Below are 24874 nucleotides of genomic sequence, written 5' to 3' on the forward strand. Positions count from 1 at the left end.
GGTCTCGTTTCCACCGTGCACTCCATTCCAGTTTAGTTTGCTACATATCAGATCAGTGAACCCTTTGTGGAATTTGTCATGGGGTTGGTGATAGCTCGATACTGTTAAATACTGTAAATAGCATATCATCATTGCATTAAAGCCCGCTGAGAAGCTATTAACAACCCTGTCAAATTTGATTGACTAAAATAATTGCTCAGTATATAAAATGGCTTTAACTTCTACAAAAATCACGCCAATGTCTCTGCTCTCAAGATGCTGTGGGGGTGGCCGTGAATGGCCTGAAAGCATGCCCCGCTCAACTATCAATCAAATACCTCTACGACGGCCTGGAAAAATGACTTTTACTTCGTCTTTTTTTTTTTTTTAATGCATACACACAAATCCTAATATAAACTGTGAAAATATATCCGCTTAAAGCCTCCGGTGGTTGCGATATATCCCACAGGGTCATCGCAGGTCTTATCCACACCACAGTGGTAAGAAAATCTCATATCACGATTATCATGACCAAAATGATCAGTTATTGGTATTACTACAAAATATTGCCAAAAGAATTTTTTATATATTTATTTATTGATATATTTTTTTATATTTCAGGAAAAAAAGCTATAAAAAAACTATTAAAAAAAAAAAAGAATTGTACAAAAGAAAAATATTTAACCAGCAGATGCTTGCTTTTTTCACACTAAAATTGGAAACAGCAGAAACTAAAAATAATTTCAATGCATTCAAGAGCTAAAGAAAATGAGGTGCGTCACACTTTTTTTTTTTTTTTTTTTTGTCTGCTCTGATCGCTGGTTTCTCTAATTTTGAGCATGGGGGAAAATGAGAGCAAAACACTGTTAGCTGCCGATGTTATAGCAGTTAAAATGTTGTTGTGCCAACCAGCCATTTACTCTTCAAGATTCTAATTATGTTATCAACCATAATTACAATTTTAACCGGTAATCTTACTGGTTTGATTAACAGTTTGGTTTATTGGTGTACCAAAAGCCATTTGATTCCTAAGCAGTAGGTTTTCTTGCTGCCCACATTCTCTTCTTGGATAAAACTTTCCTCTCCATGGTCAACAGACACAAAGCCAGAAGTAAATGCATCCTTCTCCATTAGTGTTGTTGTTTTATGATCTGATGCGTTGAATGAGGCATCGTTTTCACAGTTTTCTACATTACCACTCCAAACCAAACCGAATGGAATCAAACCGGCACAGTGCAGTGGAAAACCAGCATAACGTTCCAAACTAACCCTCATGAGACAATTCTGTTGACCAATCACCACCCTCTGGTGTGAAATGTACAGTTAAATCACCAGAATGTTATATGTTAGATCTTGGCTGGGGTATATTCAACTTCAGTTTTAGCAACTCGCCGTGAGCTGAGCACATACCCTTAATGGGAGGCCTCATGTCTCAGATGCCGGTAAGGAGACGCATTGTTGCTAGGCAGCAGGCGGATCCTCACAATCTGATTAGTCATCCTGTAAGAGAGTTTGCTGACCTAAAATGCTAACTTTGGAGCACCAATGGGCATCAATGCCTATCTTTTTTTTTTTTTGGTTTTGTTTTGTTTGATCACAGATTGACTGACAGCTGGTTGTGTTAAAACTACCGACCTTCTGTGTGCTCTCCCCTCACTCATCCATTCTCCTCATTAATGGATCTGATTGCATATTTTACTAATCCTTCATCGGTCATTGTCCACTGCTGTATATTTCCTTCGTTTGCCATCCACACCTCACTCCATGGCTTTGTTTTGGCCGTTTCTTTCTTGAACCATATTTCTTGTCATCCCATCCTCTCCGCAATGTCATTGTGTAGGAGTTCCAGTCAACAGCCGCGTCTCCTCCAAAATCCAGCAGCTGCTCAACACACTGAAAAGACCGAAGCGACCACCATTACGAGAATTCTTTGTGGATGACTTCGAGGAGCTCATGGATGGTGAGTACTCCTGAAATGTAGCAGCCCAGGCACTCAGCTACTTTTATGTAAATTAGCCCCACTATCAGTAGCTGATAGCTACTTTTTTAGCTATCAGCAGGAGTTCAGACTCCTGTCCAGATGCAGTCCCAGACATCTTTCTGTACAACCCTATATCTATGATAACATTATTCAGACGAACACAACTTTTGGGGGATTTGCGGTAACGGTGAACTTGCCAGCTACCTGTGTAAAGTTTTTTTCTTTCTTTCTTTTCCACAAGCGACAGTCAGACAACACAGAACTACTGTGCTGTCAAGGCCAAAAGCAAATCAGAGCCGCAGGATTGTTAAATGTTCAGATTAGAGTTATCAGTGTAAGCATCTGATAAACGCCACATAGACACAAACACACTTCATAACTACAGTATAAAACAATACATAGCTACGATACGCTCATTAGCATAGGTAACACAGTGAAAAACTGTCTTAAAACAAATGCTAAATAGTAAAAAAGAGTGGACTAGTACAAATAAAGATGAAAGTTAGCGGAGCCGTAGTTCTCATGGTAATGCAAATTCATACTCTCCTCAACACCCCGCAGTAGAGGGTGGTGCACAGTGGCTTCAACCTAGGTCGAAATCTGTAATCCACTGTGTGCCCTTCTCGTTGTTGCTGTACCAAGCCCATTGCCACACCTCACAAATAAACAGTGCCAGTCCGCTTTTAGATAAGTGATTTGCTTTTCCTCTGTTGTCCCCCCCTCACCTCCCACTGTGAATCAGAGACCACCAGGTGTGCCCAGGGTGTGGTAAGGCAGAGCTGGGCCACAGAAACACAGACACACATTGTGGACTAGTCTTTTTTTCTTTTAGAATTCCTCACCAGCCTGTCGTGGCTTTTTGGGTGGTACTCTGCCAGGCTGAATAAACACTGTGCAAATGAAAACGCAGCAGCAGGATTAGTAACACAGCAGCAGGTAATTGTAAAGCCCTCCTACCTCTGACAGAGCAGAGCGAGCATCTGCAGACTGCGTAGTGTGTGCGGGGAGACCTTTCCTGATTGAAGTGTTTTATCTGGAAAGCACAAATGAGATGGAATTTGAAAGCTGAAGTTGGGCAAGCAAAAAACTGTTAAGGACAGAATATACGACTTTAATCCCCTACCCTTTTCTTCATCCCCGCTATCTCGCCATCAAACAATCCCCGCTTGTATTACTTGTGAGCCTCTCTCTGAGAGAGATATATAAATCACTGATTTGCCACTACATTGTAAAACACTCGGCTGAATGGCTGCACATGGCGATGGGATGTGCTGTCAGAGGAATAAGGGTGCTGAAGGCAAGGCCCTGCAGCATTATTGCCTCCAAGTGGTTTTGTGTATTTGTATCACTACAAGACACAGTTTTCGCCATAAATCTTCCTCTCTCAGTCCTTGTCTTCAATTCTTTTCATTCATCCAGCCATTGTCAGTAGCGCTTTGAGCTGGAGCCTATCCCAGCTGATATGAGGCGGAGTACTATTGAAACTGTATAATTATTGAATTATTGATTTTGGTGTCTCTTGTAGAGTATTCCAGGAGCTGCAGCAAAAAAAAAAAAAAAATGAAAGCAATTTTCCATATTCCGTCTTCGTCTGGGGAACCTTGAGCAGAAATCAGTCACTTGCAAGTGTTTAGCAGTTAGTATTATTATTATTAAGAAATCTCTCCTTATTGCAATCAGTGTACTGTACCGTCAAAACAATTCCAGAGCAGAGATTTGAATCCCGAACCTTAGAGCAGACATGCTAACCAGTCTTTTAGAACTAATGCATGCAATAGGCTAATAGCATTGTCAAAACAAAAATATTGGTTCATGTTCTTTTTCTCCTGTGTTTATTTAGTCCAGCAACCCAATCCAAACCAGCCAAAGCCAGAAGGCCAGCCGATGTGTCCCCTTGAGGGAGATCCTCTCGGAGTGGTCACCAACTGGCCTCCCTCATTGACAGCAGCCTTGCAACGTTGGGGGACCACACAGCCCAAGAGCCCTTGTCTGACGGCACTTGATAACGCCGGCAAGCCTGTCTACACTCTCACTTATGGTAGGTATGAAGAATTAAAGATGGAGAGCAGTGAAATACAAATTTGACATCCTAATCATAAATCCTCAAGCAATCTGAGAATAAATCATTTAAAATATGTGCTGTAATATGGTATACTATTGTAGGTAAACTATGGACCCGCAGCCAGAAACTTGCCTACACACTTCTCAACAAGCTGAGCACGAGGAATGAACCTTTGCTGATGCCTGGAGATAGGGTAAGTCTTTATTTATTTTGTGGCTTTATACTGAAACATTTTGGGTGACTTTAAATTGGCAGATGCAACATGAACGTAATCGGGAGGGAGACAGTGTTGTGCCATTTAGCCCTACAGTATGAAGTTGGAAAAACAAGACTCCTCAGTGTATTCTCTCCATAATCTTGGTGTTATTCTTCCAAAGAAGATTCATGTTTTGGCCTCAATACAGTATATTAGACTCTCTTCTATCATTTCGTACCCAGTATCGGGTCTGTGTACTCCGCAATGAGGAGAATCACGCCGACATTTCACATCAGGTTGTGACCAAGCAACCTACAACATTCTACATAATTCACAGGTGTCAAACCCACGGGCCACGTCCTGCCTTCCATGTCATTTTATGTGACTCACAGTTGCAGTTATGTAATAGGATGATTCTGCACTTGTCTGAGTCCTTTATATCCTACAAAGAAGACAAACTATTGATGTTGTGCTTTCCTAACAAGAAAATGTTTAAGCTGTTGATGTTTTCATGTAATCAAATCTTTTCCTGTATACACAAAAAGTTACCAGTTTGCTTTGCATTTTGTTCCCTGACTGTACCAACTTTGAGTTAATTACATGACCTTAAAACACTGGTAAGCACACAACTGTGATTTTTGGCATACAGTTACCCCCAGTGGTTATACATATGTGGTTTCACCATTATAACTGGTCACCTGAGGGCAACCATGATGTGTCCTGTGATGGAAAAAGGTTTGACACCCCTGGATTTAATTCATCCACAGGTTGCACTTGTGTTCCCTAACAACGACCCTGTGATGTTCATGGTGGCTTTCTATGGCTGTCTGCTGGCAGAACTGGTGCCTGTACCCATTGAAGTGCCGCTGACCAGAAAGGTAAAGGCTAAAAGACAGTACATAGTTTTTCTTTCACATCACTCCCATTTATGCCCGCGACCCTAGTGAGGAGAAGCGGCTCAGAAAATGAATGAATGAATGGATGGATCACTCCCATTTACAATGCATATTTGGCATATATGTCAGTCAATGGCACTGAATGGTGAATAATTCATTTTCCTCTGCGCTGCATGACACACGAAGAGCAGGAGGCGACCCCTATTGGCCATTTAACAAACAAAAGAGTGACGTGGGCTTGGTAAACTATTACTTCTGAGGATTTTGTTTTGTGTTTCTCATTGGTTATTTGTTTATTAGTCAGATCAATACCTTGGACTGGTTGGTTCTTTCAAAAATACACACCCACATAGTTTTGGTCATAATCCACATAATGAAGAAAATATTCCATTCAACCATTTTCTATAGCGATTGTCCTCATTAGGGTTGCGGGTGAGCTGGAGCCTATTCCAGCTGACATCGCAGGGTACACCCTGGACTGGTCGCCAGCCAATTGCAGAGCACATATATACAAACAACTGGTCATGGACAATTTAGATTTTTCAATTAACCAAAGAAGAATGTTTTTGGAATGTAATAGGAAGCCGGAGAAAACGCACAGAAGTACTGGGAAAACATGCAAACTCCACACAGGAAGGCCCCAGATTCAAACCCTGAACCTCAGAATTGTAAAGCATATTCCCGAACAACTAGTCCACTGTGCTGCCATCCCAATATTCATCTGCTTTTTGCCATTTATGATGGGCAACACCAAAAAATAATTACCAATTGGTATTTGAGTTGGACTAAATTTGCTATGTTCATTTTTATCTGGAGTTGCTCCTTTGGCAGAGATTATGTATGCACTGTATACTATATCTATTTTGATATATCTCTTTTTTGGATGGGAATTATAAAATCGATTCTTAAGTCAAATGTGTAGAATTGATTGTTGATTCATCGCATATGAAGCAGTTGAAGCAAAATGAAGTTCACCAGCAGCGGCACTAGTGATTCAGTCTTAACTAGTTAGGCGTCTGAAGAAGCACAAAATGACTTCGCTATGAGAAGTCGGGATGCATCCACACTGACCTGCGCTGTGCTAACCTCTCCGGGCAGCATTGTAATGCTCAGTACAAGACAACTGAGGAAATAGAAGTTGAGAACATTCAGAAAATGAATTGATCCCCCTTTTCAGTTGAAGAAATGTAGTCCAATGCCCATTCCTAATATCTCTCTCTTAGCTATTAAGATCCTGTATTATAGTAGTTTCCCTCTCTGATTGCTCTTGTTATTGTTATTCAGGTGTCTATTCTAATAGTCATACACATTTATTTGTTGCTAAGAACATCTTGTTTTTATTGGCTGTTATTTGTCGCAGCAGCCTCATCTGTTCCGTGTTCTATTTCAAGAGCATTATTATGCATTGGGAGTCTGCAAGCGCATCCATCGCGAACAAATTTATCATCATGAGTTGTACGCGCTGAATATTAATGCGTGTACTTGATCGCCCTTTATAAGCATGCTGTTTGCGGAAGCTGCTCACTAACAAATGAGATTGGAGTGAAGTGAAAGGATAGTTATTCCAGTCCAATTATTACATCAGACGCCCACTTGAGACTAATACATTAACTGCCTTTTTTTTTTTTTTTTTTTTTTTAATTTTTAATAATCCACCCGCCAAGGTACCCCACTGAATCTTGTTCTTTTCTCCAAGCGGCTGTCCACAGTCAGTCAAATATTATTCAGATCAAGGGTGTATTCCTATATGATGATCAAGTATCGGCTTATGAACTGCAAAAACTGGGCTTAAAATTTTTTTTTTTTTAAATACTGAAATCAGAAATGTATTAGTTAATTTAAGCAAAATGATCTGTTAATAGTAAACGAACTTTTGATTTGGCAAGATTTCTAAAAAGAAGTAAATGTAGCTAACCTAAAAAAAAAAAAAAAAAACCTATCTTAAAAATAGTGTGTTCATAAGAGCTACGCCTCTAGAATTATGGCATTTCCTATTTTAAGATAAATATACTCATAATCAGCATATTATTTTAGGAACGAAATTGTCTTAAACAAAAATGTCAGGGTAAGAAGAAATATCAGACAAAGAGAGGATATTTTGCATTGATTTGAAACATTTATTCTTGGTCAGATTTGTATTTGATTTTTTTCAGTGTGCCTGATTAACCGCCACTCTGCTGCTTTTGTGTGCCCCTATTACAATTCTAGCATTGCTGAAAAGTATGTTTGAATGTATATGTTAACATTTGTTTATAATCTTTATTTCTTTTGTTCCTTCAGGATGCTGGAAGTCAACAAATTGGCTTTCTGCTTGGCAGCTGCGGGGTGACGTTGGCTCTTACCACTGACGCTTGTCAGAAAGGTTTACCCAAAGCACAAACGGGTGAGGTAGCCACATTCAAAGGTACAGCCTGCTCGCATTTTCTTTCAATTTGACTACAATTTGAGTTCGCAACCGATTTCACGCTTCTGCCTCTTCAGGCTGGCCCCGGTTGCTGTGGTTTGTGACAGATGGAAAACATGTTGTAAAGCCTCCCAAAGACTGGCATCCTCCAATCCGTGAAGCAAGCAATGACATAGCCTACATAGAAGTGAGGAATTTTTGGTTGAATTTTCTTGCACATAAACTATAATTGTGTTTTTATGTGCTGCACATCACCAGAAATAAAACCATATTCACAGTGAAGTATGTTGGTGGCATGCTTAACGTTTTAGTTTTATGAGCAATTCTAATTAGGAGTCAATTTTGGATCCAAACCATAATGGCGTCTGCTAGAAAGTTGACATGAAAGATGTTTGTGCCCTCTGATTAAATGGAGACCAGTCAAAGGTGCAGTCCACCTTTCGCCCAAACTCGGCTCCCCGAGACCCTGATCAGGATAACCGGCGTCGAGAATGGATTGGATTGGATTTATTATAAACTGCTGTGCTGTTTGTGTTTTTTTCTGGCACAGTATAAAACCAGCAAGGAGGGAAGCACCATGGGGATCACAGTGAGCCATTCAGCAATGCTCGCTCACTGTCACGCTCTCACACAAGCCTGCAGTTACACTGAAGGTGAGCGTTGACGTCACCCCAAATGTCCTTTTATGTTTTGTCAGTTGCAGTTTGATTCAGTCGCTGTGATTTGTTTGCATCAGATCTGGAGGAGGTATTTTACCAAAGTTAGAATATAAGGCACCTTTGCTTTGCTGCTTGTCTCAGTTTTGCTCTAAATAACTCCTTTCAGGTCAAGTACCTCTACAGTTCTTACTATTTATTACAAAATGTGTCTTTGTTGATGTAAAACCCGTGGAATATCCTTTCACAGCTGAGACCATAACCAATGTGTTGGACTTCAAGAGAGAAGCTGGTTTATGGCATGGCGTTCTCACTGTGAGTGCTTTAAAACGTTCTTGTATGACAAGGAATAGACAGTCCAGTGATTTCCCATTCATTGAGATAGTTACATTCCAGAACAACCTTAGCTAGGTGAAAATCTGCGATATAAAGAGACCATGTATAAAAGAGTATTTTTCTAAGCCTTAAAATACCTCTCCCATGCGTTTTAATCACATTGAAACATATTTAAACACACTGTGAAAGTATTTTAACAGAAAAAAAATTGCAAGCAAATGGCATTAAAATGCGTCGTCGTAATGGAATTTTAAAAATCTCCAATATAGCAGAAGCTCCATAGATGCACCACGGGGAATTACGGTACTGCAGAGGGAATAAGGATCAGTATGCGCCATTAATCAATTTCAAATGAAGTCTGACGTCTAACCTTTTTTAAAGAGACATGATGCTCGGAAGCCCAATTATTTCCTTACTTACCTTCTCATTCCAGAGCGTCATGAATAGGATGCATGTGATCAGCATTCCTTACTCCTTAATGAAAGTCAACCCTCTCTCGTGGATACAGAAGGTTCATGCATACAAAGGTGAGGGTCGGCCCGTGTGAGTGTATGACACTAACCTGATTGACATGTTTGAATTGGAGTTGGAGGAAGTGTGTTAACATATTAATACGTAAACACATTGAATGTGTTTCAGGTTGAGAAATATATTTAACATCTATGAATAGCAAAATCCACAGAAAAAAAATCGCATACTTTGAAAAACATAATACAAAATACGAGATAATTGTATAATTAGGTATGCAAAACGTATTCAATTCCATTCAAAATATTTTATTTAAATATCAAGAGCTCATTGAGGGCACTTTCAATGATATTGAGAGGAAATAGGATGGAAAGAAACTTACCACCACAAATTGTAAACAAGTGTCCTGCACAGTATTAAAAATTATCTTATGTTACGTGGAGACGACATCGTTAACTCCTATGTTGTGTGTGTCAATATTTATTTATATTCCCGGGAGCTATGTTTCTCTGCATTTCTCCACAATATTCCTTTTTTATTTTTAAATGTGCAGTTTAACATATTAACCGGCTCAAAAGGAACATGGTAAAACTGCACCGACTGTCAGGTATAATAATGTAAATTGTGAGCTGTGTCCAACATGTGATGATTGTATTTCCGCTGCGCAGCACGGGTGGCCGTGGTGAAGTCCAGGGACATGCACTGGTCTCTGCTGGCTCAAAGAGACCAGAGAGACATCAGCTTGAGCTCACTGCGGATGCTGATTGTAGCCGATGGAGCCAACCCATGTGAGTCCGCGTACAAAAATTGGACAGCGTATAAGATCACCCATTTGTCATCATGTCTGGACAGAACTTGCTGACATAGTACATTTGTGCGTCTCTCTGCGTGGTGTGTGTTGTCAACGACGCCATGCTGCAGGGTCAATATCTTCCTGCGATGCCTTTCTCAACGTGTTCCAGGCACGTGGGCTACGACCTGAGGTGATCTGTCCATGTGCCAGCTCTTCCGAAGCCATGACTGTCGCCATCCGCAGGTGAGATGATGTTACTGCAGCTTTTTTTGCATTGAACATATAGTGAGGGTTCATATGTGATAAATGGGGTCATTTATCATGTGGATGTGTTGCAGACCCTCCCGCAATAAGTAAAAATCTGTGCTATAAAGAGACCGTATAAAAAAGTTTTTAAAAATAATTTTACTCCTCCCACATGCTTTAAATGCATTCAAACTTATGAATACACACTTTTTAAACACATTGTAAATACAAAAAAAATTGAATCCAAAAAAAAGTTGCAAACATAAAATGCATAGGTAATACAGTACATATTGTAGTGTCTGTATGTTTGATACATGCATGTGCCTTTAAGAAGCAGGGCCTGGTGGGGCGGCGTGTGACTTTGTTTTTGTTTTTTTTGCGAGTTTGCTTGTGAGTGTCTGGGTGTGAGCTGTGTTGACAGCAGCTCCTGCATGAGTGTCCTCATTGCGTTTGGGTTTTATTGTAAAAACCCCCAAAAACAATCGTTATAAACTGAAGATTTGGCTTATGCCAACACCTATTTATAATATATTTTTTTTCAGTATCCCTCAGAGTAGTCGAGATAATTAAGTGTAGCTTTGATATATTTGCCTTTTAGACCTCCAGAATTGGGTGTCCCTTCACCGGGCAAGGCAGTCCTGTCAATGGGTGGGCTGAGCCACAGCGTGATCCGCGTGGACACTGAAGAAAAGCTCTCTGTCCTCACCGTGCAGGACGTGGGACAGGTCATGCCCGGAGGTGCGGTACACAGTCGGATGTTGATACTCTTTATGTAAATGTACAGTACATGACAAATGTCCTGATGTTTGATTCAATGGCATTTTGCAGCTTTGGTGTGTGTGGTGCGAGCGGAGGGAACGCCGTACCTCTGTCAGACAGATGAGGTGGGAGAAATCTGCGTGAACTCGAAGTGCACGGGTGCAGCCTATTACGGCCTCCAGGGCATGACCAAGAACATATTTGAGGTTAGTGTTTCTAATTATGGAAAAAAATAATAAAAATGTCCTCACCATAAAATACTATAAACGATATCATGCCATCAGGAACAGTAAAAAAAAAAAAAAAAAAAAAAAAAAAAGTACTCAACAGTAGCATATTTCATTAAAACACATCACAAACTACTATTTTGGACAGCTTTAGCACCATCAATGTAACTTTTTTTTTTTTTTTTTTTTTAGTGTCATCATCTTATAGTATTTATATTTAGAACCGTATAAACTCATTATGTGCCTGATCGGTGTAATAATGGCGTTCATGTTCCTTTGAGCAGTCTGTAGGAAAATAAAATGATGTCATTAAAGCATTCAATTGATATTTGACAGCGAAAGTCATAATTTGGAGGGAAATATCAATTTATTGACAATCATCTGCTCAAAACGTTACATCAGCAATCTAAAAATGCCCTGGGTTTATTCAAAAAAAGTCCGCCAATTAATTTTGTGCCAAATTCAAAACTTAAAGGCAAACCGCAAATGTGACACTCCCTCGTACCTCAACACTGATGGTGTGTTTTGAGAGAACAGAGGGCATTGATTATGTGACGTTTTACTGGAAACAACATTTTATTATGTTGTGTGTTAAGCAATTGTTCAATTACGATTGCAGAAAACTTTCTTTATATACTGTATATATCAAAATACTGTATATCAAAAATTGTTTACTTCAAATATATCCAATTTGCTCAAAACTGTGTATATCGCTATATCCCAATACTATAAATATCATTGGCTAAATATTGTGGTAAAATTCTTAGTTACTCTGCATTTCCCATTGCTAATTTTCACCTTTTTTCGCAGACCACCCCAGTCACGTCGGCTGGAATTCCAGTCACTGACCGAACCTTCACCAGAACCTCACTGCTGGGTTTTGTGGGACCAGTAAGTTCTCTCTACCTCACAATGAACCCAAAGCTTTTAAACTTTCAAATTTTCATCTTCATAAATATCATACAGTATATCTTGGAGTTACGATTGTAATGTAACAAACGTCCCAATTCTGTGTGGTTTTTGTTTTGGGGGGGGGTGATTTTGTAAATACTCTATTCGCTTCTCTTTCAAATCTTTCCAATAGTATCAGTTCTCAATAATAGCATGTGACTCTCAGATATTTTTGTCACAAAAATGCACCGATAGTGATTGAAAAGCAATTCCCCCGCCAAGAAAAACACTTAATGAGCGCTAATACCTGTAATCCTACTTTTGCAACTTGCTTTACAAAAGGTTCAGCTGACCTAAATAACAGCTCAAATTGAGTTGGGCAGCACTGACAGCACGCTCATCACTTTGTTGTGCTTCTGAGAATTTGTGTGATGGAATATGCAAATAGCTCAGGAGAATTAATTGGGGGGTTTGGCTTTTTCCAAGTCAGTGAAGGCGAGAATCGGATTTTCCCTGACATCTGTCGGATTGATTTGGGGCCAGACCGCAGTGTGTCACTGATGTATATGAAATATGGCAATCTAAAGTATAAACTATATATTGTTGCGGTCAGAAGTTTACATACACTCAGCATGCGCATTTTGGGACTCTTGATAATTTATTTGAAAAAGTCTTTTTGATGAGTGTGTGTATATAAACCTCTGACCACAGTTATGATTGAGTCAATCAGGACCTGGTGGTGGGTTTCATTCTCTCACCTAAGACTGGAAACAATAATACATAAATAATACAAATATTAAGCGTTTCACAGTGCTTTTTGGAGGGTGGCAGTAGCTCATCAGTAACTGCTGCGGGGGAACCAAGTAGTTGTTGGAAAGATGCTAGTCTGCTTCATGACTACTTCCAAGGTTCCGTTGAGCAATGCCCCCCCCCAGCTCAAAACGTCCCTCCTCACTCTGACGCGTTTCCTTGTGATCTGGTTCTCTGTGTGGTGTGACAAGCAAATTTACAGCAGAGTGCAAGTTGAATTTCCCCTTGAGGTAAGTATAATGGAAAAAATAAAAAATTTTGCCCCTGGCTGACACCCCCCCCCCCCCCCCCCCCCCTTGACTGCACTCCTTTTCTCTTCTTTAATGATAAAAGCACCTCTGAAGTAGTTTAGATTAACAATGGGTATTTTTTTTTAATGAGTTTATTTGTATTGTTCGGGCACAAGCAGGTGTGTTTTGGTCACATCATGCTAGCATTGACGGCGTATAGCTGATGTGCATTTATGCTGCACTCACATTGGCACATATACTTTTACATATCGGATTTTAATCCACATTTGGAAGTGGTCTGATTACGATTGGAAGTTATTCGATTCCATGCGAGGGAGGTTTCTATTTATGCTGCCATGACCCATTTCACCATTTGTGACACTGTGAAATTCAGTGTCAAGACTACGGTAAATTGCGCCAAACTTGCATTTTTCTTCCAAAATATGTACTTTGTGTTTTGCTACCAGGACAACCTCGTGTTCGTCGTAGGGAAGATGGATGGATTGATGGTGGTCAGTGGGCGGAGGCACAACGCTGACGACGTGGTTGCCACGGCGCTTGCAGTGGAGCCCATGAAGTTTGTTTACAGGGGCAGGTTCGGAGACACGACCCAACTCAACACAGTCAGAGCCACCGGCCACGACATTCGCAACAGCTGCACAATCTAATGAGATCACGCACTCCCATCATGCATTATTAAAGATATGAATAAGTACACATTATTTCAACTCTTCATCTTGTCATTAACAGGAGGTAGCTTATGTTTAAAAGCACTGTCTTTACAACTTCATCTGTTATATTATTTATTATTTTGGTGATGTTTGGACTCTTTGAACAGGGTTTTCTATCATATGTCCGAATGTTCTGAAAGTCCAGTGTTACCCCGCAATATTGCAGTTCATCTTTCCTTACCTCCCTAATAGCTGACAGTATACTTACTTTAATGTGTGGTAAAATGTTTACAATTTGTCTAAAAAGTGTATTTTAATTCAGTTTAAATGTGTTTAAAGTATACTGTGGGGTAAAACAAAGAAACAAATAAACCTTGGTTGACTGTAGAACAAATTGAAAGTTGTACAGCAGATTGTGTTCAATGTAGGATGCGTCACAGTACTCTAAAGAATATTTCTCCCATCTTATGAAGCAAAATAACACAGAATAATGGATAAAGATGTCCTATTGGATCTCGTTAGATGGTGCAGGTGTTGCTGTTATTGCGGCAGGTGAGTTTTAAAATCACAAAGAGTTTTTTCATGAGCGTCATTTTGCCTGGTGCATTGCAGGATAGCTGTGTTTTCAGTCTCGGTGCTGCACGACGAGAGGATTGTCGTGGTGGCGGAGCAGAGACCAGACGCCTCTGAGGAAGACAGCTTCCAGTGGATGAGCCGCATCCTTCAGGTGCTGAGTCTGCTCCTTATTCTTTACACAACATTGCAGCAGACAATTGAAGGAACGTTATTTGAATTGTACCCAAGGTTGATTTAAGACGTGTGCACTTTCAATTCTTTAGCACAGCACATCAAGTGTGTTGATCTTCTTTTCAGAAGTTATGTTTATTGTATGTGCAATTTACCATTTGCACAATATCAAATACAAGTGCTCTAAAAATTTGCCTTTACAGTTTACAATACAAATGCAATAATGCTGTGTTGTAGTTTGCAGTGGTGTAAGATTGCATTAAATCATATTGAGAGCTGTTTCTGATATTTTGGTTACCTCACTTAGTTACCTGATAGTATTGAAAACACCGCCTTCCAAATTATTATGCAGATTTTTTTTTTTCTTATCAATGGAAATGACAGTCGGCATAATTTTTAAGTCATCAACTGTTAGTCTAATTCAAATGTTGCTGAACAAACCTCTCAATGATGACAGTATTTTCTTCAGAATTAAAAAACTTTAAATGTGCTCTTCCAAATTATTACGTACAGCAAAGTTTTGAAATATATTGGATATCATTATTTAATTGGATGTCAATATATTAGTGTAAATGGTCATAGATATTAAAATAAATGCAAAAACAGCTCTCATGTGTTGCGTCAAGGCCATAGACAGCATCCACCAAGTGGGTGTGTACTGCTTGGCCCTGGTGCCTGCCAACACGCTTCCCAAGGCTCCCCTGGGTGGCATCCACATATCAGAGACCAAACAGCGCTTCCTGGAGGGCTCCTTGCATCCCTGCAACGTCCTAATGTGCCCTCACACGTGCGTCACCAACCTGCCCAAGCCGAGGCAAAAGCAGCCGGGTATGGCGCAGCAACATGACTGGCAGAGGAAGATTTTTGGAAGGTTTGTCTTGTATTAAATGAGTGATGAATGGGTGTGTGCGTGTGCTGTGCAGAGGTCGGCCCTGCTTCTATGATCGTAGGCAACCTGGTGGCAGGCAAGAGGATAGCGCAGGCCTGTGGGAGAGACGTGACCCAGTTGGAAGACAATGAGCAGGTACCCACCGAGGGGGGTGTTCTGGTTTCATGGAATGACTCATCATCACCTCATCTGTACGCTACAAAACACACCGAGATTATTTCAAATCGAGGCAAAATATTCTGGTTCTTTGTTTACTAAGACATTTCTTCTTCCTAGGCAGCTTTTGCGTAAGAATTTCTCCCTCAAAACTCTTAAGGTATTTTAAATGACTGAGATTTGTTTTTACTGGTTATGAGTAAGTTTATCTTAAAATAAGACATGCCATAATTCTACAGGTGTAGCTACAGTGCATACTACAAATTACAAAGTAACATGTTCCATATTTCATTACTTCTGTTCTTGTATTTTGTTAAACCCCGTTTTTGATAGTGTTGTCCGTCATCCAAAATGTCACCACACAACTGAATGCGACTTAAAGCAGTTTTCTTCTATTTGCATAGGTCTTGATGTCAAAGTTGTGCATCAGTCAGTACTACAGTGAGTGTAGTGTGTCACCCCAAAAATATCAGTATTGATTTTGTGATTGGAGGAGATTGCATTTAATCATCTATACATCCATACATTTTCTATATAGTAAAATAATATAAAAAGTAAACAACGCAAAGAGGTTGTCATCATTCATGCATGAAAGAGTTTAAGAAAAAAAACTTTTCAAAAATGTTTCACGTGTTAAGTCACTGTTGTCTGAATATGTGTCCTTGTTTCTGGCGCTGCCAGTTCCTCTACATTCAAGATGTTCTACAGTGGAGAGCACAGGTCACTCCTGATCATCCCCTGTTCCTTGTTCTCAATGCCAAGGTACTTCAGCACGTCAACTTACTATGTCAGCTCTTTATTGAAAAACAAGTATAAAAATAAATCACAAATGTGTAATTCAGAGTGTATTGCATTCCTCAGCAATGCTGTGTGTCTGCATTTCTGTTGAAGTCCGTCATTCTTGTACTGTCCTGTGATTGGCTGCTTTTTTAGACACTGCAATCACCGGGTACTCTGCATGTCGATTGTTATTGCAGCACCTTGGTCGTGATGTCAATAAGTGTGTGTGTGTGTGTGTGTGTATATATATATATATATATATATATATATATATATATATATATATACATACTGTAGTATATGTATATACAGTATTGGCTTTTTTGTAATGTGATGTCACTACAGAAGGATATCAGTGATGGCTAAGGGGATTACTGATTCACAGATCTAGTCTTCAAGTCAACCTTAGTCAACCTAACATGCATGTTTTTTGAATGTGGGAAGAAGCTGGAGTACCCGTAGAAAATGAACGCAAGCACAGGGAGAACACACAAACTCGAATTTAGGACCTCTCCACTGTGTGGCAGACGTGCTCACCACTAGTCACCGTGCTACCGTGAGCAATACGATGAATTCAATATTATGTACACATTGTTTTACGAGCTGAAAAGGATCAGTAATTATTTTACTTTATTTTCTCAATGGTGAACTTTTCTTTAGACTATGTTAACTCACCTGTGTCCTTAAGTTTAAATAATGGACAGAACATTTTTAATTAGAACAATTAGAAAGTCAACCAAACATTGACTTGGGATGTTCCACTGTATACATGGATTTACAGATTTCCCTGCACCCCGCCCACACCTCACTTTATTTTTTTATGATAATGTTTGTATTCTCCTGCCTGCAGTTGTACATACGAACAAATTATAGAATAAGTAAAACTATGGCAACGGAAAATACTATTTTTGTGGCGAAGTAAAAACCGATTACGTAGCACACATGGAATGGAATAGTACCGTGTTTCCCAATGTTTACAAAAAAATCTCCCAGCACACCACCCCACATGCCATAGATAGATGAACAAAATATAATATATTATTTGTAGCAAATAAATAAATAAATTTCAGACCAATTAAGTGAAAATATATGATTTCCCACGGCACAATGTGTTGCGGGAATCACTGGAATCGTCAACTGAGATGTCCAGCTATTACCCAACATGGCTGCATAGATACATTTGCTGTGTGGTTCTTTAGGGCACGGTGGCGAGTGCGGCGTCCTGTCTGCAGCTCCACAAGCGGGCTGAGCGCGTGGCTGCGGCTCTGATGGGACGCCTCAACACTGGGGACCACGTCGCACTTGTCTACACACCAGGTACTCACAATAGAGCCTCGATCATTCCAGCAGCCTGCAGATGGAAAAAAAAACGTAACGTTTATGCGCAGGAATCGACCTGATTGCCACTTTCTATGGCTGCTTGTATGCTGGCTGTGTCCCGGTAACAGTCAGACCTCCACACCCACAGAACCTGGCCACCACCCTTCCCACCGTCAAGATGATTGTTGAGGTAACCGACCAGGGGTGGGCAAACTTTGGTGTTGGGGAGTAACTAATTACATGTAACAAGATTACAAAGTTTATGTAATTGTTATCAATTACATTACTTGGAGAAAATGTGTAATTAAATTAAGATAGCCACAGAAGCTCTGTTTGTTTTTTTTGTTTGTCCCCCCTCCATATCCCTTCCTCCTTCTATAGCCGACAATTGTGATTGGCTCTCTGGTCATGTGCCGTTCTGCTGTAGTCTCAAACATGACATTTTTACAAATATCAACTGGTTCAATTAGTGTTTACTTCATTCTCAACACTTGAATTATAGACTATTGATACATATGTTTTTTTTAAAAGCTGCATACAATGTGGCAGACTGTTCATGCTGCTCTTCACATTTAATTTTCTCTGTATAGTATTTGTCTAGCCATGAACAGTTACCACATACTGTAACTGTATTTAGATCATGTAGTAATGCAATCTGTGTATTACAGGTCAGTAAGTCAGTGTGCATCCTGACCACACAAGCAATAATGAAGCTGCTGAAATCCAAAGAGGCCGCCGCTGCAGTGGACGTCAAGAGCTGGCCAATGGTGCTGGACACAGGTGAGCAATGATGCACACTGACGCCTTGAACTTTGCGGTGCTGACAAATGTATTTATTTTAATCTATCAATTCAGATGACCTCCCCAGAAAGAAAAGTCCTCAGATCTACAAGCCCCCAACCCCGGAGATGTTGGCTTACTTGGACTTTAGCGTTTCCACCACAGGCATCCTGGCAGGAGTCAAGGTGTGTACTGGATAGGGGTGTAACGATTCATTCGCTACGTCGCTCTGTCATCGGTAAATTGGACTCCTGGATGACATACATCGATATAAAATTCTATCAATACTAAGAAATAACGTGTTGGATTTAAGCTTTTAAGCGTCTTGCTCAAGAACACTTTGACAGTGGAGAGTTGGAGCCCGGATATGAAGCGCCGATCCTTCGGTCAGTGGACGACCCGCTCTACCAACTGACCCACAGCCGCCAAAACCTGTAGTCATTGGAGATCAGTTACTTGTACTTGAGCTTTTGTTAAATTTGTTGTACTTCTGTTTAAATGAGAGTAGTAGTTGGTTAGATTACTGCTCATTTAACCTGAAGGGTTGCACTTTATTCCAATAAAGTGTGAGTCCATTTGTTGTTAATTGTTGTTTATGCTTTATTATGTCCATAAGAAATTGTGTCTTGAGTCCTTTCCAAAAAAACAACAACAACAGGAATCTAGGGAATGTTGCCTGCACTGTTCCAGTATACAGGTATTTATTTCACAGTCATACTGGTTGAGCAAATCGTTACACCCCTAGTGCTATAGATACGAAGGCTTGTTCTTTTCTCCAAATTGTCTTCATGGTACGTTGGATGAATCTTTGAAGATGTCCTGCGTCATTTGATCTCTCATAGATGTCCCACGCGGCCACCGGTGCCTTGTGTCGCTCCATCAAACTGCAATGTGAGCTCTACCCTTCTCGCCAGATCGCCATCTGTCTGGACCCATACTGCGGCCTGGGCTTCGCTCTCTGGTGCCTGTGCAGGTGAGCTATTGTCATACATCTTATCGCAATCGTACTGTTGACTCTGCTGCTGTTTGTTTATATACATTCATCTTCCAAACGTGACTTGGCAGCTTAAAAAGTGCACAATCCATTTTTATGAAAGACACTTAGCATACTATTGGATGTATTTCCAGTGGATTAGTGACTTTATGGTGTTTTCCATTATGTGTCAGCATTAGAATTAAGGAAGCGGACTAAAGGTGATTGTTTTAAATACATGTGTAATTCTCTTTGTTTTATGTTTGTTTTTATAGTAAACGTCAACTGAAAGTGTCAATAGACCGCTTGAAGCCGCTTTATTTAAAAATATATATTATTTACTATCTGCCCAACTTGGCAAGCAAGTTGAGGGACTGCCACCATACAGCGTTCGTATCTCACGTTTACACTTGCAAGTCAAGCAAAATATCGGCCAAACGAAGGCGGATATCTCAAAAACTTGTAAGTCGGTTCACTCCTATCTGAGGGTGCCACGGTACAAAAGAATATAAAGAAATAAACTGGTTTCATAAAGTGTAATTAGTGTACGTGTTGTAGTATTTGTGTGTAGGACGTGTGACTTGTAAGGGTCCGGCCAAGTGAGTGCCGTCAGGAGCTGGAGCAGGTTAGTTCGGCGTGAGCGGCAGGTTGTGAGTTGTCTCCCACAAGCCTCTTTGCGAGTCTTCTCATTTTGTATTTGATTAACTGTTTGTCCCCTTCAATAAAAGCCTGAAAGTGGATCAGCAACTGGCAACCCTTCCCCCCCCCCCCCTTTACCCCCCACTTTACTATGAGTTACTCCTCCTTTTGGCTCGCAACCAAAAGCAAAGATAAGGTCAATTTGATGTCGCTCAGAGAAATACTTCTCACAGTTCACAGTAACAGTCTTCTTGTATTAAAAACCATGTTGCACTTGGCACAGCCTTTGTGGCGCTGATTTCCGCCAACCGACCCCCCCCCCCCCCCCAACCTTACGTCTTATAGCATTCCGTGTATGTTTGTGATTTACAGTGTGTACTCTGGCCACCAATCCATCTTAGTTCCCCCTCTGGAGCTGGAAAGCAACGTGTCCGTGTGGCTGGCCGCAGTCAGTCAGTACAAAGTGCGCGTCACCTTCTGCTCCTACTCAGTCATGGAAATGTGCACCAAAGGCCTGGGCTCACAGACGGAAGCACTACGGGTGAGTGTGACACTGCGTTTCAATATTGAAATATCAAGAAAAACTGAATTTATCTAATGAGTATGTTATTATATTGCACGTCAAAGTAAAATAAAATTTCTTCTCAAATGTTTCAAAACAATCTAGAAGTTTAAATGCAACTACACTGTACTTAAAAGATGTACAGTTCTGAAAACGTAAAAAAAATAAATTCTGTATCGAAAGAAAAAATGGTTGACACCTCTCAACCTTTGCAGCTGCGAAACGTCAACCTGTCGTGTGTGCGCACGTGCATGGTGGTAGCAGAGGAGAGGCCTCGCATCGCGCTCACGCAGTCCTTCTCCAAGATCTTCAAGGACCTGGGGCTTTCGGCGCGCGCCGTCAGCACCACCTTCGGTTGCAGGGTGAATGTGGCCATATGTTTGCAGGTAAGCAGCCGTCAGTGAGGACTTGACTTGTTTCTTAACTGTACGCTTGGGTGAAAATATTCCACAGGTGAGTTGTCATCTCCACGGTCTGTAGTTTTAATGTATACACTCACTGGCCACAGTATTAGGTACACCTGGTAATGCAAGTACTGTATGATGAAGGAAATAATGCTTTCGAACTGTTTATTAAATAAAACCTCTTAGTTTTATGAAAAACGGGAAAAAAAAAACAAAAAAACTTCTGGAATCTTTTAGTTTTTGTGTGCACGTGTTATGTTGGATTGTTCGTCCACGTGTATACATACAGACATAAAAATGTGTTTATTTATGTGTCCCGTCAGCCCAACAGGTTAGGCAAACTGGTCGAGCAGGTACTGTCAGACAAGAGTGGTCGTTGCTGTTTTTTTCTTGCATTTGTCTGTTTGAGTGTGTTTCGCTCTGTCCTTTCATGTTTTTTTTGTTGTTGATTGTGACAAGCTTTCAGCTCCATTTTGCCACAAACCTGTTTGCGGCCAAGTCTGCTATTCTCTTTGCATTAGGTGCCGCTCGTGCCGCCTGCGCTGCTTTACATTGGCGCGGGGAATCAGCGCATGCCAGTTGCGATTTCTAATGTAAAGTTGTGTGCCTGTCAAAACGCTTCTTCATCACAATGTGTGAAAGGCACATGTACTGTACATGGAGACAAATGTAAAAATTTACTTGTTTGCTAATGGGAAATACCGATACTGCGGAACCTCCCATTTGTTCAGATTTTGGGAAAGAAATTCCTCCAAGGTAAAACTCTCGTATCATGGAACTAATATTTTCAATAGCATTTTAACATATTCAACAACAACCATGACGTATTAAAAATGCTTTTAAAAAGTCAGCAAATTTTTTAAAAGACATTTTTCCTTTTAGCATAATGGAATTAGCGGAACCATTTTTGTGTTCCACTAACATTAACCCTCCTGTTGTGTTCCTTAAATTTCTTAACGAGATTATTCATGGGTCAATGTGACCTGGTCTAGTTTAATCCCCCCCTTAAAAGTTTTATTACATAAAACATTTTGGGAATAATTATCAGTTATTTCAAATTCAGCCAGCTGGGCATATATACTGTCGACATGCAACCATTCACACACACGCTTAGTCCACTATGAACCAACCAAATATGTTTGGCATATACTATATATATATATATATATATATATACGGTATATATTACACACACATTTTGGACTTTTTGGTTGATCATGAAAATAAATATTTGATTTCTGTCTAATTACGCTGTTGGCTTTGGTTGATGACATAGCCTAATCTTTGGATGGGTGATGCCATGCTGAATGAATGTTCCGCTTTGTGCAAAGCTCGCCGTGTGTGTGTGTGTGTGTGTGTGTGTGTGTGTGTGTGTGTGTGTGTGTTGCCGTGCGTTGGCTTTGACCCTTCAGTTGGCCGTCACGCGCCCTCATGGCGACCTGGTGCTTTGCATTAACACTGGCAGAGGAGTGAGCTGTCTCACAGTGGTAATGATGACAAATCCAAAGCAAAAGCAATCAATATCAAAGCAATTGAATTTGTATGTGGGCGTTCATGTGGACTCCTGTTGCTGCATTCAGTTTAACCAATTGCCCATTCAGAAATATCCCTTTTTAATATTCTTGTTGGTCAGTAGTTTCTTGTTTTTAAAAGCTCTAATAGCTGATGTAGTCCTTGGTAGGGCAAGGAATTCTATTTGGTCAAATGGACCCCTAAGACTCACTATTAGGCAAGTAGAACCATGTGATTTCTCCCAGGCAATGAACTGTTACATTTTCGAATAAATAATAAAAAAATGAATAAATACATTTAATTAAAATCAAGATTTTTTCCACCACGTACCATGTAGAACTGTTTCTCCCAGTCAATAACATAATGAAAGAAAACTATTAAACTCAAATGTTGATCTTATGATACATGTATTTTATTTTTTTGGAAAAGGTAAGTTGATATTCTGAGCAGTCGAACCATGTGATTTCATCCTGCCAATTAGCAAAGTCAAGAAATTAAAACCATTTTAAAACATTAGGATTAAAAATAATGAAAGCACTCTCCTTATGTCATTATTGTTTTATGAACATAACGATATCATGAATAATTACAATTTTAGAAAGAGTAACTTGAGATGTAAAAAAACAGTACAACCATGTGACTTCTCCCAGCCAATTAATGACAGGTAATTAAGATATATTTTTTCTTTTTAATTAAAAAAAAATAATGAAAGAAAAATCATATACCTTATACCATTACCATAAACACAATGACAATTTCTTGCAATTTCCCCCAGCCAGTCAACAAGACGGGAAAATGAAAATGAAAATTCAAATATTTGGAAAAATTCCGACAATAATTTCCAAGGGTTAAAAAATGTCACTGTCTAACAATTTCAGTGGTTGCGCTTTAAAGTGTTAATGGCAAACCAGTAGCGTCGGCTCAGGGCAACGGGAATGTAGCTCACTTGTGCATCTTTGTTGTTCCTCAGGGCACAGCGGGACCGGACCCCACGACGGTTTACGTGGACATGAGGGCTCTGCGACACGACAGGTGAGAGGCGGTCGTGTTTGGACAGCGAGGCTTTCTCTGCTGACCTCATCATACATTTTCCCGTGAAATTGTATTCATTTATTCCCAACTTTCTATTCTGTTCAGTTCATAGTGTTTTTGATTTTGTTTTCCAGTACGTGTATGGAGATGTTAGATTTTTTATTTATTTGTTTCTCCGTCCAGCCAGATTTCAACCTCTAGGTTGCCATGTCGCTTATCTGCGAGGGCCTTCAGAATCAGTAGTGCTTGCCCATTTAACTTAAACTATATTGTCAATGAGACTGGTTTCTTAAAGCGGTCAGCTAGATAGCCCACAATAATGGCTGCATTTTTCCATCTTCTGATTGGTTATTCAGAGCAAGCTAAGTTCAATTGGAAAAGCACGTGTAGCGATCTGCACACATTTAATAATCATCATCTCTGAGTATGAAGGATTTTAATTTTTTTTATATTTTATTTTTGTTTCTGTTATGTTGTTAGATAAATATTGCCTCTAAAGTGCTCCAGGTGATGTACTTCAGTTGCATGCTTTTGGAAATTGTGTCGTGCAAATGTAAATATGTCATTTCTGTTTTTTTTCATTCAGGGTTCGCCTGGTTGAGAGGGGGTCCCCACACAGTTTACCCCTGATGGAATCCGGCAAGGTACAACCTCACCAAAAAAAAAAAAAAAAAAAAGGTTTTTAGCATGCTGCAGACAACTCACTCATCCTGCTCTGATCGCAGATCCTTCCTGGAGTCAAGGTGATTATTGCCAACACGGAGACGAAAGGGCCCTTGGGAGACTCTCATCTTGGAGAGGTGAGCTGCAACTTCACTACAACGGGGTGCACACATACCAATTGTGAAAATGTGTAACATTTACCATAACAACCGTGTGACAATCACTGACAATCGTGTCTCCTCCCCCAAATCAGATGTCTGTCTGAGTACTAAAACTGACCTGTGAGAGGCAGCATGTTGCAAGGCATCTGGCTGATGGAAAATACAAAGAAGAAAGACGACTAGTTGCACAAACGTTCCTTTTCACGTCATAATCATGAACTCCGTGGCCCGGACCAACTCAGTGTTCACCACATGCATCGGGATTTGGTTTCGTAAATACTGTTAACATTTACAATTGTCGGCGCAATCATTTTCTGAGCAGATCAGGAAGGAAACCCCAGTCTTAACAACACCGCACAACACAGGATAAATGCTCAGGATAATATTTTAGCAACAGCCGATAGTCAGGCCTTGATGACTTAAATGCATCCCAATTATTGCTATGATTATACAAAAAAATGGGGGGGAAAATCCATTTATTAACTAACTAACCAATTTTCGGGGGGGCACGGAAAGCTTTATGCAACAAGACTCCGGATTAAAGAATGGAGTGGGCCACAATTTGCAAAGTACACACCTCAGCCTCACTCCAAATATTTGATTCAACTTGGATGTACCTAATGTTTGTGGGATGCCACCCCGCATGTAAAC

The 24874-nt window shown here is 40.2% G+C and overlaps 1 protein-coding gene across 3 annotated transcripts in view; it reads left to right on the forward strand.

Moving 5' to 3' along the window:
• The window catches only part of dip2a (disco-interacting protein 2 homolog A), an 82561-nt gene that overhangs the window by 53213 nt on the left and 4474 nt on the right, over window positions 1-24874 (forward strand). For all 3 annotated transcript variants that reach the window (XM_061691363.1, XM_061691364.1, XM_061691365.1), the window contains 29 exons: window positions 1820-1939; window positions 3801-3998; window positions 4124-4215; window positions 4986-5096; window positions 7395-7518; window positions 7596-7705; window positions 8069-8171; window positions 8425-8489; window positions 8944-9037; window positions 9647-9766; window positions 9900-10014; window positions 10616-10755; window positions 10846-10982; window positions 11814-11894; window positions 13402-13529; window positions 14218-14332; window positions 14979-15180; window positions 15276-15376; window positions 16079-16159; window positions 17377-17494; window positions 17566-17687; window positions 18166-18277; window positions 18353-18462; window positions 19120-19250; window positions 20262-20430; window positions 20667-20837; window positions 23338-23399; window positions 23986-24043; window positions 24125-24199. In XM_061691363.1, coding sequence (XP_061547347.1) covers window positions 1820-1939; window positions 3801-3998; window positions 4124-4215; window positions 4986-5096; window positions 7395-7518; window positions 7596-7705; window positions 8069-8171; window positions 8425-8489; window positions 8944-9037; window positions 9647-9766; window positions 9900-10014; window positions 10616-10755; window positions 10846-10982; window positions 11814-11894; window positions 13402-13529; window positions 14218-14332; window positions 14979-15180; window positions 15276-15376; window positions 16079-16159; window positions 17377-17494; window positions 17566-17687; window positions 18166-18277; window positions 18353-18462; window positions 19120-19250; window positions 20262-20430; window positions 20667-20837; window positions 23338-23399; window positions 23986-24043; window positions 24125-24199 — 3365 coding nt within the window. The remainder of the gene's footprint in view (window positions 1-1819; window positions 1940-3800; window positions 3999-4123; window positions 4216-4985; window positions 5097-7394; window positions 7519-7595; window positions 7706-8068; window positions 8172-8424; window positions 8490-8943; window positions 9038-9646; window positions 9767-9899; window positions 10015-10615; window positions 10756-10845; window positions 10983-11813; window positions 11895-13401; window positions 13530-14217; window positions 14333-14978; window positions 15181-15275; window positions 15377-16078; window positions 16160-17376; window positions 17495-17565; window positions 17688-18165; window positions 18278-18352; window positions 18463-19119; window positions 19251-20261; window positions 20431-20666; window positions 20838-23337; window positions 23400-23985; window positions 24044-24124; window positions 24200-24874) is intronic.

Source organism: Phycodurus eques, chromosome 12 (assembly GCF_024500275.1).
Source record: "Phycodurus eques isolate BA_2022a chromosome 12, UOR_Pequ_1.1, whole genome shotgun sequence".
NCBI classification, from domain to species: domain Eukaryota; kingdom Metazoa; phylum Chordata; class Actinopteri; order Syngnathiformes; family Syngnathidae; genus Phycodurus; species Phycodurus eques.